A 16,289-nucleotide genomic window follows, 5' to 3' on the forward strand; every position below is an offset into this window, starting at 1 on the left:
TGCTAGGCTCATTAAATCAATTTGTATTCCATAAATATAGTCTATTGGCTAGAGTGTATGTCTAAAAGCCAAGAAAACCCCTGTTGGGATGATTAGCATGGTATCCGGGACTTACCTGAAGTGGGGACATTCAACATTCCAGATAAATGAAGATCTGATGGTATTATAACATTTGGTTTTAATGATATAGGTTTGGTTTTTGTTATTTATATGAAATTAGGCTGAAAACATATTTTTGTGTGTATGTGTGTTCTTTTTTTTAGGAAATGACTATACCTTGGTGTTTAAGGAGAGCAGAACTGGTATTTAAGTGTGTCAAAGGTAAATCTTTCCCAGTTATTGAAAGGAGAGCCTCCCAAAGGGAAGGCAAAGTTGCCTCTGTTTCTGGTGCTTTGGTCAAATATTTAACCAGTCAAATATTTCATAATAGAGTTTATAATATTATTTTTTACCAGTTACGAAATAAACATATCTCTATCCATCCTGAAACTAGGATATTTGGATAGTAAATTAATTACTCTACATGGTGCTGAAACAAAACGCCTGACAAAGTCAAATTAAGGAAGAAAGGGTTGATTTTTGCTCAGACTTTGAGGTTACAGTGTGGCAGTAGGGAGGACTTGGCAGCAGGAGAGTGTGGTCATGTTGCATCTGCCGTCAGGGAACCGAGAGGTGAACGTTGGTGCTAGGGTAGCTTTCTCCTGTTTCCATGTCTAGGACCCCAGCCAGGGGAACAGTGCCACCCACACTGAGGGCACTGAGGATCAGGCATCCCACTTCAGCCCCACAGACATGCAAAATCTCTATGGTGACTCTAGATCTTGTCAAATCGATGGTTAGTACAAACCCCACCAATGCCCCGTACACTGTGCTGATTCTAGCTGCCCTTGAGTGCCTTTTATTTCAGCCACATGTGAATTTATCTTTCATAATCTGTTTTATCTAAAGCCTATAAAGGTGACGTAGGCCTTTGGGTATGTTGACAAGACCGTTACACCTCTCTGGTATAGAGAATTGGGAAGTGTGGGTCTTTATCTGTCCTAGGGGCTTAGCTTTTCTTCTAGGCAAGTAGCTACCTAAGAGGTCAAGGCATGAGACAAGAATTTCACAATGAAATTCCCCCTCATTTTAATAAGGGAGTTTTGGTATGGAAGGCCAGAGCTCATAACATATCAGCCTGTTGTTCTTTTGTAGGTTTCATGATGGAGATGGCTTCATGGGACGGAGGAATTTCTCGGACAGTGCAATTTCTGGTACCACAGGTACGTTATCTGAGCAGATCCCAGTCCAAACTAAGGTCTTTAAGATTCCTTGAAGACACAGCCAAGTATGCCACCCTGAAGTCTTCTACATAATGATTTAGGGGGAGAAGTATGTTTGAGTGCCATGCAGGCACTTCGTGTACTGTCAGCAATTTGAGCACCTACCACTTGAAGATCTGGTCTGAACTCAAGAGATTTGCTTTCCTGTGCCTGGGGCTGGGGGCTGGGGGCTGTGCTGCTACCCTCGACAGCTCTGAATTCTGTTTAGAACTTAGCAGTACTAGTGGAGTTTGTTTCTACTCATGCTGATGATGACTAAGGGTTTCTCTAGTAACCAAAACCTTTACTTGATAAAAGTAATGTAGGTTTTCAGAGAGTTGGAACTAGAAAAGCAGCTCCAATCCATACTTACAAAATTGAATCCCTCAGGAAAGACAATTTTCACATATTATACTCTCTACCTAGAATGAGAGCCACGTTTTAAAATACTTTGAGAAGCTGAGAATGCCAGCGAGGATCTAACAAGCGCTCACTTGCCCTGGTCTCCCTCTTGCAGAGCATTTCTGAAGAAATGTTTTATCAGCTGAGCAACATGCTTCCCCAGATCTTCCGGGTCTCCTCAACACTCACGCTGACATCCAAGCACTAACTCATAGACGGACACACTGACAGAAGAGGATTTCTGAACTCTCTGAGAGAACTGTCCTGGAATCCTGTTAAGCAAAAGGTGCCCAGTGGGATCGAGCCACCTGTTAAGTGATGAAGTATGTTATCAAACATTCCAAAAATGTGTACACGTCACAGACCAGAAGCCAGCTCCCAACTGAAGCATTTACTCAGTCCCTTTATGAAATAATAGCTCTTCTTTCTACTTATATGTCCTATCAGGGAATGATGGTGGTAACACTTGAGGTGTCTCTCAAATATGGACACTGTATTTCGTTGCACTTCCGTGGAGACCTCTGATTTTTCCGTGGCATGAGTTCTGTAATTAGGCATAAAAGTACAATTTTTCCTTTTACTTTATTTGTTAAATCAAGATTTAAATATACATTTCAAGTATAAATTTCATGTGAAAATGTTTTTGTAGCAATGCAAGTATACCAGACAAATGTGCTTGTTGTTTTAAATTCTCCTGTTTCAAACCCTGGCTCTTACTCTTCTTCTCTTTCTTTTTTTTCTTTTTTTTTTTTTTTTTTTTTTTTTTTTTTTTTTTGGTTTTTCAAGACAGGGTTTCTCTGTGTAGCCCTGGCTGTCCTGGAACTCACTCTGTAGACCAGGCTGGCCTGGAACTCAGAAATCCGCCTGCCTCTGCCTCCCTAGTGCTGGGATTAAAGGCATGCACCACCACGCCCCGCCTCTTCTTCTCTTTCTAAGGTTGTATAAGTTAGAGTCAGAGAAGGCTTGGAATTCTTTACCGCCATCTCACCTTCCCTCTGTGACCTTGCCCAGGTCTACTAATAACATTTCACGGGCTGGGGAAATTGTGTTCTTTTCTGCCGACCTGATGTGAGTTAGTGTAGACCCACACCTGGCAGCATTCTGGCGCTCTGCAATGCTGACAACCGGATCGCTGTCACTTCTCCATCCCCTGGGCTCCCTGTCTCACTGCTCTTCCACACCCGTCTCCAGGCAGAAACAGTATTCGGATCTCTGTCTCTGATCGTTGATGTTTATCCTCCTTTGTCCAAATTGGCTTTGGGATCCTCTTTCCTCATAGGCTCTTAGTCTGCCAGCATGTCAGAACTGTGGCAGACACGCTCTGGTACTTTCCCATGGAGGAATATCTCTTGGTTTCCTACTCCAGGAAGAGATGGAACACCTAGTTCACACTGACCATCAGACACTAAGTTTTCCAAGTTCTTTACCAAGGGGTTGGCACTGCATCTGGAGAGTCTCCATTCCCTTGAAGAAATGGTCTTTCAAGCACCATTGCTCTCATCAGAATTAATTCCAATGCAGGGCAGATGGTTAGTAACCAGAGATGGACAGGTCAGGATCAGAGACTATTTCTATTAAAGTGATGGGTTTAGCTGGGATGTAGGTATAGTGAGCTCAACAAAAGGCATTCAGAGCCAGAGGTGTACCAGGAGTGGGAGCATTCAAAAGAGGCCTTAGGATCTTTCTACAGATGCTGTGGGACTGACGACATTTAAGAGTGCACCAGCAGATTTAACTGTGGGGTGTGGAAGGAATCTCTTATGCCTGTTTGGAAGCTTCACCCGTCAAATAAAGCTGATTGGCCTGTAGCTGAGGCAGGAAGTAGAAGCTGGGAGTTCTGGTAGGAAGTAAGGCCTCCATGACAGAGGGTGGGTGGGATTCCTCTGGAACCATGAGGGACAGCAGAAGCATGGGAACCACGCAGAGGTAATTAGCCACATGGCAGAACTTAGATTAGAGTAGATGGCTTATTAAGTTAAAAATCTAATCAGGGAGCCAACCAAAGCTCATGGCCAAGGTGTTTGTACATATAATTAATTGAGTCTCAGAGACTTTCTTTCTGGGAGCAGGGTTGTGGGCGGGAAAACACATCTCAACAGAGCTGCAGCCAGCTGCCAGGTGCTGGAGCTCTCTGATCCAGAGAAGGAAGATAAAGTTTTCTTTATCACCTCAGGGCTGTTTTACTGAGTCACTTGTAAATTGGGGCCTTCACTTAATGACCACATAAAGTACAACTTGACCTGTAAAATCAAGGCAAATATATTGAGTATCCATTTTTCAGTTTGTGCTGTATTATATAGTGTACATCAATGATAAGATTAGAAAAAAAAAAAACATTCCTACAATGTTATATACCATCGATGAAAACACACCCAAAAATGCATCACCATTGCAATTAAAATGTAATTGTATATAGTTAAATGGTGAGGATTTTAATCATGCTGTAATTATGGGAACCTAGAATTTTGTATTTGAGTCAAGAACCAAGTCTTCTAATCTTCTCCTTGGAGGGGAGCACTTTCTGAAAGATGTGTTACTGTGACAGGATATATGAGAAAACGTTGTGAGCATCCAGCCCATGGCTGCTTGGCCTTGTCGTTTTGGGTCTGTGGTAGCACAATTCATGATGGTGGGAGTGTGTGCTCCCAGAGGCCTGCTCACTTCATGGCAGATAAGGAGGAAAGGAAGCAAAAAAAAAAAAAAAAAAAAAAAAACCAGGGCAAATATTCTCAAAGGTGCCCTGCCAGCAGCTAACTGCTTTGACTAGGCCCTACCTCTTAAAGGTTCTTCCACCGAGTTGGACCTCATTACAGCTTCAAGTCATGGCCATTGAGTAGCGCCTCAGCAGTTCTGATAACAGGAAGGATAGCAAAGCCTCTAGGTGGAACTGCAAACAGTGCAGGAAGGAACAGGCAGCATGCTGAGAGAGATGCTGGTGTGCTTTACACTGCACGGGTAAAGAATGTCCTGGTGGACAGTTTTCTGTCTGTGTAAACAGTTGGCTGTCCCTAAGACAGATGGCTGTGAGGGCCTCAAGGCCTTCAACCTGGTTTGCCACTGAGGCCAGAATGCTGAGCCCGAGACCTCCATTCTTCACTGCTTCTCCCGTCCCTCTCCACCTGTTGCCAAGGGAAGCAGAGGGAGGCTATAACCTTCCCATTGATCTAGAAGTGTGGCGCCAGCTGGGCCTCAGCACGACACTGGGACCAAAATGGAAGAAACACATGGAAAAGGAATTTCAGCCCAAGGATCTCGCTGGCCCAGGAGGTGGCAGCTCTGTTGATACAGCCCATGCCATCATTTATGTCACTTCAGTTGCATCCCATGTCTCACACGAAGAAAACTTCAGCTCAGAAACGTTCCTGAGTCCTGAGGGAGAAGCCTCGGGCCTGGGTAGACCAAAAGTACCCGCAGCAACGTGAAAATCATTATCATCAATGTGAAAGTGTAAAAGGGTTATTTCACAACACCTGCCTCCAAAAATATACCATTATCTTCAGAACCCTTTAAATAACCGACTTTCTGCCCGTTAACCACCCAGGACCCTAGTGTCCTCACAGAGCTGAAATGGGAAAGCTTAGCACACAGTTGAAATGGCTTGAGCAGTCTGGGAGGTGACCTTCCGATTGCCAGCTGACACGTGCTCTAAAGTAGATTTGTCATTATAGAGCTCCAGGAAGTTTTTCCAAAATCAAAAACAGAACCTTGGCATTTGGTGTAAGGTATGGGTTCTTGTCTATGTGGAATATGTGTTTTAAAGACTGTTTAAGTATCTCAGTGACACCCTAAAGCACGGCAAATACACAGAGCCCCAAAAGGGGCGCCACAGCTGGAGACGGAAGGACTGGGGAACAGATGTGAGTCTTCTCTTTTAAGGTTCCCTACAGACCCGGTTTGTGTTTGTGGCATCATGTTCAAAGACACCGGCTCAGGTTAGTACTGAACACTTGGGATTTCTCCTGCTGTGCTTTCTATTCTCCCATAGGAGAACAGCAGTCTAAGAGTTGGCTGAACTTCATGCTACATCCCGACCATTCTTCTTACTCACAAATCCCGCATGCGCGTACCCACCTACTCGCTTGAGTGTAGTGTGCCTGCAAAGGTCACTAACGGTGGAGACTGGGGAGTGGCTCAGTGGGTGGGAGCACTTGCCATGCGGGCAGAAGTCCCTGACTTTGAAGCTTGGCGTGTCTGTGCATGAACCTGTGACCCACTCATGTGGGGCATAGAGACAAGAGGATTTCTGGGAATTGTGGGCTACAACTCTAAATCCAAGTTCAGAGAGAGACCTTGTCTCAATAGAATAATGGCAAGCCTTGTACCCAGTGCACTGGCGTCCATGATGTGGACAGTTGTACATACACACAGCACACACACACTCGCACGCGCACACACACACACACACACATGCACACACACACGCACACACACACACATGCATGCACACAGTGGGGAGCAACAAAAGCAGTTTCATCAAATCCAGATCATATATTGTGCTGGTTTGGTTTATTTTAGTTTTGGTATTGGTCTGGTTTTTGGTGGGGGTGGTGGTTTTTGTTTTGTTTTGTTTTTGTCATATTGACACAGGCCAGAGTTATTTGAGAAGAGTGGGCTTTGATTGAGAAAGTGCCTCCATCGGATTGGGCTTTAGGGCATTTTGTAGATTTGTCACTCTGTGAGAGGGCTCAGCCTACTGTGGGTAGTGCAGCCCCTGAGTGTGTGGTCCTGGGTTGTATAACAAAGCAGGCTGAGCAAGCCACAGAAAACAAGTCAGGAAGCAGCACTCCTCCATGTTCCTTCCTCAGTTCCTGCCTGCAGGGTCCTGCCTTGACTTCCCTTCACGATGGACTGTGACCAGGCTGCTCTTGGTCATGATATCCCAGCAATGGGAACATAGCTAACACATGCATGTAAATCCCTGCTGGGGGATTTCAGTCCTTGGTGAGCGTTCATGGAGGAGCCAACCCATTGAGTTGCTCATATACACATCCCTAGTGCCCGTGGGCAGAGTGGCGCTTTACTGCCTTGTTTCAGTTCATAACAGGAAATGCTTCGTTTGGTATGTTTAGTGCTGTGGCTTTTTATTTCTATGTTTTTAATTACTTTGCTATTTCAAATGGTCCAAAAGCAAACTGCTGAAGTGCTGTCCAGTGTTGATAAAGATAAGAAGATAAAGATAAAGATAAAGATAAGAAAGACGTTAAGATGTGCCTTATGGGGAGAAGGGGTCAGATACGGCATGGGTTAGAATGCTGTTGGCCAAGAGTTCAATGTTAATGAATCAACAGTACATATTAAATAAAGTGACTTTAAACAGAAACACCAATGAAGATGTGTTGATCAGATCATGGAAATGTGGACAGAGACTTGCAGGAACATAATTTGATATTTCTCTGAAAAGTAGTAGCCGGTATTCACTAATGCAGAGTTTCCAGCTCCTGTGGAAGGTGAAGAGAATGACTATGAATAATGAGGATCTCAGAAGCAAGGGACACATAGAACCATCTGCATATTCGTATTTTCTTAGCCAGTGTCCTCTGGGAACAGGCACCATGACCACAGCAACTCTTATGAAAAAAAAAAAACAAAGCATGCTTTATTGGGGCTTGCTTATCATTTCAGAGGTTTAGCCCATTATCAGCATGGTAGTGGGCATGATGCTGGATAAGGAGCTGAGAGTTCTACATCTGGATCCACAGGCAGCAAGAAGAGAGAGCCAGTGAGACTGGCTTGGGCTTTTGAAGCCTCAAACCCAGTGACACACTTCCTCTAACAAAGCCATATCTTCTAATCCTTTCAAATACCAATCCCTAAGCATTCAAATATATGAACCTATGAAGGTCATTGTTATTCACATCTATCATACAGAAACAGAGAACTCATCACAAAAAAAACAGCCACCAGCTCCTCTCTGGAGATGTATCCGTATCCAGCAGGAATTGTGGTGTCATAGACAGGTGTGACCCACGAGGAGAGCATATGGACAGATCTTTTCCCCATCCTTTCTAGACTTCTCTCATTTTTCCCCTTTATATCGAAACCCATTTTCCTGTTAGCTCCCCTGTATTCAAAAGTTTCAAATCCAAGCAACAGCATAGCGTCAGAAACCGGGAGCATTGCCTGAAGAGTTTACACAAATCTAGGGTAAAGGCTGGCTCCAATCTATGCACTGTGGCTTGTCACATTAGGCATATTACCTACCCTTCTTAAGCATGCTTTCTCATTGGTAAGCTGGTTGGAAATTAATAATAGTATCTACCTCATTGAGTAGTTGGAAGGATCAAATATGAGCAGACTACCTGGCATATAGTCATTCTATAAATGTTTGCTATTATCCTTCCTTCCTGACTGCCTGCCTCCTCTTCCTATCTTCCTTCCTGTCTGACCTTTTCTTCCTTCCTTCCTCTCATTAGATAGTAGGGATACTAAGTCACTTAAAACACTATGTCCTCGAGGAGTTGGTAAAAGAACACAGGGTAACTCAAAGTACCAGCCAACATATGACCAGGATACACAGCCAGTGCAGAACAAAACACAAGAGTGCTATGCAAGTCAAAATAGAAACATTAGCAATGCATGGTCCAAAAGAGATGTCAAATCCATTGAGAGCAGTGGGCTTAGCTCTGCCTTTCTCTGGCACTGAGTGGGTATCCTCTAAAAGCCCTTGTTATTCTCAGTGGGTCAAGCCCAAATCCTCTTGGCAGGCAGACAGCACCACCTGTGTCAGTAGTGGAAAGTTTCAGATACAAAGGGTCGGGCAGGTTAGAATGTCAGGAGGAAGTCACAGGGTAGGTGACTAACTTTGTATTTGAGTGGAGCAGGACGAACTGGTGGATTTTTGTCAAGTGAACCTAAATTTTAGACATAACAATAGGATGAAGTAGTTAGAGGAATCCGAGTCTACCCACAGAACTGTGATAGGAAGTAGCTGTCCTGCCACACGTCCCTGGCTATCTCCTGCAGCTCTCTTGCTGGTTAGCTGATGAGATGTTTCCTGCTTTCCAGATGAGCAGCTGAAACTAGAGGATTCAGTGTTAGGAAGGAAGGGAGGGGCGTAGTCCTGGGGTGGAGTGGGAGACCAGTCCTGGGCTGCATGCTGTGTGGTGAGCTAAGAGAGGAAGTGGATAAATACTTTTTGTTCTTTCTAAGAATCATCTGAATCATTTTGACTGGTGTAACATTTTCTAATTGAATTTCCTCTGTTATAAAATGCATCCAAAAAAATGTAGAAAAGTTCAATGAAATTTTTCAGCTGACCTACCCATGTACATTCTTGTACATGTAGTCCCTATGTTTGTTAAACCATAATGCTGTGCTGTGTTTTCGTAAAGGGTCTCTTGTTTGCTATTTGTTTGTTTGTTTGTTTGTTTAGTAAGGGTCTCACTGTGTAGCCTATGCTTTCCCAGAACTCATAATCCTGCCAGAACCTCACAAATGCTAGAATTACAGATGCGCACCCCAGCACTTGGCTCTTCTTTTAGAGCACATCAAGCACCATAGATCCAGGCTGGCCCACTTCCCTTTTTCCTCTTGTATCAGATATTGATAAACATTTATGTTTTGTAGTATAGTGGGTCACATTGGCGGTTTTCTGGGCTCTCCTTGGCTTATTGATGAGTCTCTAGTTGGCCATAGATTTATTTGGTGGATGGCCTGGGCTTGGCACTTGGGCTTGGCTGGTGGGAATGCATGGCTTACTTTCTGATGTTCCTGGCACCGCTTTCTTTCCTTCACTGGGTCTCATCCTCTGGGTTGATCAAGTAGTAGAAATTGGGGATGAGAGAGAGAGAGAACTGACCCATGCTTGCTTTGGCCACACAGTCGATTAAAGCAGATTCAAGAGGTAGACTGAGAGAATGCATATTTGGATAATCGTGTGACAAGGACATGGACTGGAGAGAGGAATCAGGGGTGATTTTATGTCATTGGGTCATAGCATCTGTCTCCTCAGCGTCCTGCAGTATCTCAGTTTTGTTATTTTTCATATTTATGGTTGCATCATAGCAACAGGGCACTATTGAGGGTCACTGTGAGGAGGACAATTGAGAGCTTTGTTTTCTACACATGACTCAGCTTGCTTTATTGAGGTCCAGTGTATAATTAGGTTTAGCAGCTTTATTAATCTTGCTTGCAGCTCTTTTGGGCCAGGAGGGTACTGGTGACAAATCTAAGGGCCTCGTGCATGCTAGGCATGCAAGCGCTCTGTCACCGAGGTGCATCCTCTGCCTGACACATTATCTTAGTCTTTGAGGTTGTGTCCACCTTTGTGCCACTTGCCCTGTGCTCCAACAGCTGTGTAGAGGCACGTTAGAATCTCTCTGGGGCGTATAAGGAGCTTTTATGGACTGTAGACTGTCAGTTTCTTCAAATTTAGTAGATATGCTTTAAATTCAACTCAAAAGGGGTTGCACCAAATGACTCTCCTAAAAGGATGGATATGTATTCCCTTCTCACAGATCCTCATGTGAACTCAGCAGAGGGTTTCAGCCTTACTATTCTGACAATACGAAACAAAACAATACTCCCTGCCATTCTGCTTTGCATTTCCCTGGGTCCCGGGGACCCCAGTAGCACTGAATGTGCCTGTTGGGCGGCGCTTGGCTGCCTTTGTTTCTGTGGATTGATGAATGAGTGAGTCTTCAGTACTCATTTGGATGATGTTGCTCAGGTTGCCTTTATCGTCACTTGTCCGTCTGGAAGGCTAAGCTTTTGCAAGCCATCCTTGCAAATCCCTCTTCATAGGTTCTATGTTGTCTTCCCAGTTCATGCTATGTTTTCTTTTTTCACAGAGGACTTAAGTGTTCATCCCGGCATTCTATCATTTCCTTACAGTTTAGATTCTATGTCTTAGTTGCGATATCCTTTATCATACCAAGGATCATAAGTATGTTCTCATGTGTTTTCCTTTAGGACTCTTAACATCTTTTATTATTATTATTATTATTATTATTATTATTATTATTATTATTATTATTATTATTGCATCGGCCTTTAATCTGTGTGATATTCCATATTCCATATTATGAGTTATGTATCCCATTATATTTGGGTCCAGGAAGGAGATTTAGACAATCCCTGTGGCTAAATGTTTTCTAGAGCTGATGGACCTAAGTCTTTAGGTTAAAAAAGAAAAGGTAGAAACCTGAACAGAAAGCAAAAAATGAAATCTGCAAGTAGATTCTTCGCAATAAAACTTAAATAACTGTCTCTAAAAGTTTTATTAAATTAAATAAAGCACGGTGACTCCTCAGTAGTAGATTTCTGAACAGCAATTGCATTTTCTCAAATAGACACCAGAAAGCAACCAATTCTCAGACAACAGCTTGCATATTACCCAGCAAGGCAGCCATTTCTGTCCCTCTCCACTAGCTCTGTTACTGGCTAGCTATGACCTTGGACAGTTTATGTTTTCTCTTGGAATCTCACTTGCCAAGCCTACAAGGTATCACTAATACTTTTCTTGTTCTCTGTTTCCTAGAACCACAAAAGGATAAAATAGATATGAGAATGCTTTACAAATACAAAGTTACAAATGATTGATCAGAGCAGAGCTATATTTTCTTTTTAACAGACTTAATTCATTTTCTTGTATAAAAATCCTTATGTGGTATCCACAGCTGGAATCTGGGTCCTCTGAACAGAGACTCCGGTGTGTGTTTTCACAAGATGATCAGTGAGTTCCTGATAAGGAGACTTGGTGAACACAGTTTCTTTCCAGAGGTCGGGGGTCAGGTAGCTATAGGTCTTGGGCATCAAAGGTGGCATTGGCAAAGTTGTCTAGGGTGACAGTGCAGCCTCTGGCTGAAGTGTAGCAGTCATCTGTATCAGCCATCATCAGTAGCTTTTTGAGCAGGAGCAGAGACAATGCCACTGCCCTTTGGGGCAGGGATAAGATACACCAGCACAGAGCCACATCGGCCTGTCACCTTGCATGGAACAGTATGGGGCTTGCCAATCTTGTCCTCCCACCCCCCCCCACACCCCGAGTATCTTCTCTGCACAGGAACGATGGAAAGCTTAGCCAAGATGATGGCCCCTCAGATGGCAGTGGCTACCTCTTTGGAGCAACTAACACCAAGATCAACGTGACCATTGTAGTCCCCAGTATTGACAAAAGCCTTGAACCTGGTCCGCTGGCCAGCCCAAGTCTGCTTCTCTACCAACATGATGTTCAGAACCTCATCCTTTAGGATACACCCAGGAAAAAGTCAATAATCTCAGAATCTTTAATGGGCTAGGAGAACAGGTTGATCTCCTCCAAAGACTTGATCTTCATGCCCTTAACCAGGCGACTGGGCTTGGTGACAGAGATCCACTACTTGTCTTCAGCATTATCTCTAGTAGAAGAGGCATATTAATAACCACTTATGATGGTCTGAATGCATGACTTGAAACAAACTAGGTTGATTAGGAGATAGGGCCACCATTCTCCAATGGACTTAATCAAAGACTACAGTTATAAAATGTTAATAAAACTCTGTACCAATCATCTGTAAGAAATGGTATTGGGGAAACTAGATATCTGCATATACACGAGTGAAACTCAGCCATTCTCTCTCATCTTGTATATAAATCAGTTCCAAAAGATCAAAGACATGAAGTGTTAGGGATGAAATTCTGAATCTTCTAATAAAGAGCAGAGAGTACACTTTAGGACATAGGCTTATATATAGGACTTCCTGAATAGGGCTCTGGTTGCCCAGGAAATAGGGCCAACAGTCAACAAGTGGAACTTTGTGACATTAAAAAGCATCTGTCCTGCAAAGGCAATTGTTCTACAGGGTGGGAACAAAATCTTGCCAGATGTACCTCTGACAGAGGAATGATGTCTTCAATATACAAGCAACTCAAAGAACTGAACAGCCCACTGAAACAGTGTGTTATAGAACTGAACAGGAAGTCCTCCAAAGAAATACAATGGTGAAGAAAAACTGCACACCATCCTCCGCCATCAGAGAAATGTAAACTAAAATTACTTTGAGATCTCATTTTATCTCCATCAGAATGGCTAAGATATAAGATAACAAGTGCCAGCGAGGTTGAGGGAGGACTAGGGAACACTTCTGTGCACTGTTGCTGGGGGTGCAGATTGGTGCATCACTATAAAAATCAGTGTAGTAACTCTCAGCAAACTGGAAATGAATCTGTCATGTAACCTTGGTGTAATGCTCCTGGGAATATATCCGGAAAACTCTTTTTCATATTACAGGAAAATGCTCAGCTGTGTTGAGAGCTGCTTAGTTCACAATACAAGGGAAGAAGCCTAATCTTATTGCAAGTTGATATGCCATCTTTCATTGATATCCCTGGGAGGTCTGCCTTTTTCTGAAGGGACATGGAGGAGGATTGGATGGGGAAGGAGGAAGTATGGGGGATGGAGGAGGTGGGAGAGAGAGGGTGGAAACTGTGATCAGAGTATAATATATGAGAGAATAAACTAATAAAAAATTGCTTAAAAAACATCTCATGTTCCACTTTGATTCCCAGTGCCTGGTGGAGTTCTAGGCACATGTAAGCCTCTCAATAAAGCTTTGATGGTTTTCACTGAGGGAAGAGAAGGTCACCAAGTGGCTCTCTGGCTACCCGTCTCTAATCTGAAGACTGGAGCTTAGGAAACCATGCCTGGCAGCTCCTTATCTCCATGGAAAGGCTTTGTTTGGTAGGGAGTCATCCCTTCCCCTTGGCCTGACGTCGTTCAGGGAATCAGAGCTCCCAAATTAAGAACCAGACACTATTCTCTTTTCCTTAGCAGTTCCCATCCCATTCACCGGGCCACTGAATGTCCTCAAATCTGTTTGACCCCACTTCCGGCAAGCACTCTCTTATACTGGCTTTAAAAATAAGCCCTCAGGGGGAAATTGTTAAGTCTCTTTCCAAATGCTCTTATGAATGCCAAAAGTGGTGAACAGTGAACCATCTGTGGTTAAGGGTGGAACAACCGCCATTCAGCCAGGCATCCTGGGACTTTTTCAGCCAAGCCACCGTGTCCTGCCTTGGATAGACAGAGATCTAGACTGAGGACTTTACTGCCTACTTGAAAAAAAAACCCTCAAGATAAGACAAGGAATGGCTACAGAAGACAGAATGGATAACACACTGAGAGGCTTGGAAACCTGGCTTAGAAAAAGTCATGTGCCATTTGCTTCCTATGTGGTCTTCTCAACCCATCCATGACTAACAAGTCTTAGGATGGGATAATGCGAAATAATCTGGGTCAGTTTTCTTCTTGTATTTCCTCCTCCTCCATCCTAAAATGTAGCCTGATGTCTGTGTTTTATAGCAACACAGGAAAAGCAAGACACTGCAACCAACCTTCTCCAAATATATGATCCCTGAAAGTATGAGAAAAATTGCAATTGATTAATTTACTCCTTTACTTTTAACATTGTCCGCTCACTGCAGGATGCCGTGCAGGACACTGGGTTCCAGAGATGAGAAGACGTGGTCTCTTTTCTAAGGGACACTATACAAGCTGACACTGAATGCAAAGAGGGTTTAGAGTCAGGAGCGATCAGTAAGGGGTGGAGTTCCCCAAGAGGTGAGACTTGAACTGATCTCAAAGTGAGTGTGGAACAGGGATGGATAAGAAGAACAGTGGATTCTGTTAGAGGAAATGGCATGGCTAGAGGCACAGGGGATTAAGTGCTCAGGATGGGGAGCAGCAGACTATAGTGGGGGATGAGGGTAGGGAGAAAATGGAAGATCATATCACGGTGGAAGACTTTGACGACCTAGAACTGAATGCCAAGGGAGAGGCATGACAACACCTTTTTTATAATTCAAGAAGTATAATGTTCTATTAAAATATTTATTTGTTTTATATGTATGTGGGTGTGCCTGTGTGAGTTTATGTGCATCACAATACATGCAGGAGCCTTCAGAGACCAGTAGAGGGTGTCATCCTCTGGAACTGGAGTTATAGTTAGGAGTGATTATGTAGGTGCTGGGAACTGAACTTGGATTCTGCAAAAGCAACAAGTCCTTTTAACTTCCGAGCCATCTCTCCAGCCCTCAATAAAATCCCCTTCAAATATAGGTGCAAAATATAGGTCTTTTTACTACATTCAAGGAGTTAATTAACCATCATCACATTTTAATACCAGAGCAGATAATATCTTTCTGATGATTTCTGAACAGAGAATAAGTTGGAAAAGATTGTATTTCAAGCGGATCACCTTAGCAGCAGAGTTGGGATGACCACAGAAGACATATATGTCGGGTAACAAGCCCGGAAGCTCAGAGACCTGGAATAGAATAATTCATATGACATTTGCTTCCTATGGGATCTTCTCAAGTCACCCATGACAACAGGACTCATGATGGGATAATATGTGATAGTCTGGGTGGGTTTTCTTCTTGCTGTATCTCCTCCCCAACCCCATTCAAAAAATGTAGCCTGATGTCCATGTAGCCTGATGTTCATGTAGCCTGATGTCCATGTAGCCTGATGTCCATGTAGCCTGATGTTCATGTAGCCTGATGTCCATGTAGCCTTGTGTTCATGTAGCCTGATGTCCATGTAGCCTGATGTTCATGTAGCCTGGTGTTCATGTAGCCTGATGTCCATGTAGCCTGGTGTTCATGTAGCCTGATGTTCATGTAGCCTGGTGTTCATGTAGCCTGATGTTCATGTAGCCTGATGTCCATGTAGCCTGATGTCCATGTAGTCTGGTGTTCATGTAGCCTGATGTCCATGTAGCCTGATGTTCATGTAGCCTTGTGTTCATGTAGCCTGATGTTCATGTAGCCTGATGTTCATGTTTTGTAACAATTCTGGAAAAGCAAGAGGCTGTGTCCAACTCTCTCCACCTTCTATTTTAGGAATCCAGACCTTATATTTGGATCATATTTGAGAGGAGAGAGGACTATTGTGAGGTAGAAGGAGTTAAGCCTACAAGATAATAAAGGACAGAGGATATTCCCCCACACTTTGGAGAGAAGATGTTTTCTAGATATGGGGTAAGTAGGGACTTCACAAGAAGTAATGACATACTAATCCTAGGAGACTGAGCCCAAGCCCCAGAACCCCAAACCTCAAAGACCAAAATTAATTAACTAATTAATTCCCTGCATCATTTTATACTATGTTGACACTTATATACAAAGGCCAGCCCGGTCTTCATAACAAGTTCTGGGACAGCCATGGCTACATAAGGAGACCCTATTTCAAAAAAAACAAAAACAAAAACAAATGATAACAAACAAAAACCCCTCCTGCATCATCCAAGTGAGGCAGACAAGTTTGACTGTGGTCCCCAAGATCCCAGGCCTTGGAGAGTGAGCACACCAATCTTAAGTGGAAGAGAGAGACCCCTAAGCATTCAGTCCTGCAGTAAACATCTAGGTTTTATTTTGCCCTGTTCTAGTGGGTGGGAAGCCCATAGCAATAGTAAGTGAACTGTCACCTGGGCAGGATGAGGTGCAAATGTGTGCTTTCTTGAGAGGTCACATACTGTGATTAGTGGCACAGTTTCTGAGGGCAAAAAACAAGCCCTGCAACCATGACTTGTCATCATAGACCCTTAAGAATGTTAACCCCTGTGGATCTGTGTGTTGTCGCTGAATGTGGAATACCCTCGCCAGTTT

The 16,289-nt window shown here is 43.5% G+C and overlaps 1 protein-coding gene and 1 pseudogene across 2 annotated transcripts in view; one reads left to right on the forward strand and one right to left on the reverse strand.

Moving 5' to 3' along the window:
• The window catches only part of D6Wsu163e (DNA segment, Chr 6, Wayne State University 163, expressed), a 35,739-nt gene extending 33,327 nt beyond the window's left edge, over positions 1-2,412 (forward strand). For both annotated transcript variants that reach the window (NM_138594.3, XM_006506217.2), the window contains exons 12-14: positions 264-321; positions 1,195-1,262; positions 1,819-2,412. In NM_138594.3, the coding sequence (NP_613060.1) occupies positions 264-321; positions 1,195-1,262; positions 1,819-1,911 (219 nt within the window). In that variant the 3' untranslated portion in view covers positions 1,912-2,412. The remainder of the gene's footprint in view (positions 1-263; positions 322-1,194; positions 1,263-1,818) is intronic.
• A 9,027-nt stretch (positions 2,413-11,439) lies between these two features.
• Gm43125 lies at positions 11,440-14,089 on the reverse strand (annotated as a pseudogene).
• Positions 14,090-16,289: the final 2,200 nt, after the last annotated feature.

Source organism: Mus musculus, chromosome 6 (genome assembly GCF_000001635.26).
Source record: "Mus musculus strain C57BL/6J chromosome 6, GRCm38.p6 C57BL/6J".
Taxonomy (NCBI): Eukaryota; Metazoa; Chordata; class Mammalia; order Rodentia; family Muridae; genus Mus; species Mus musculus.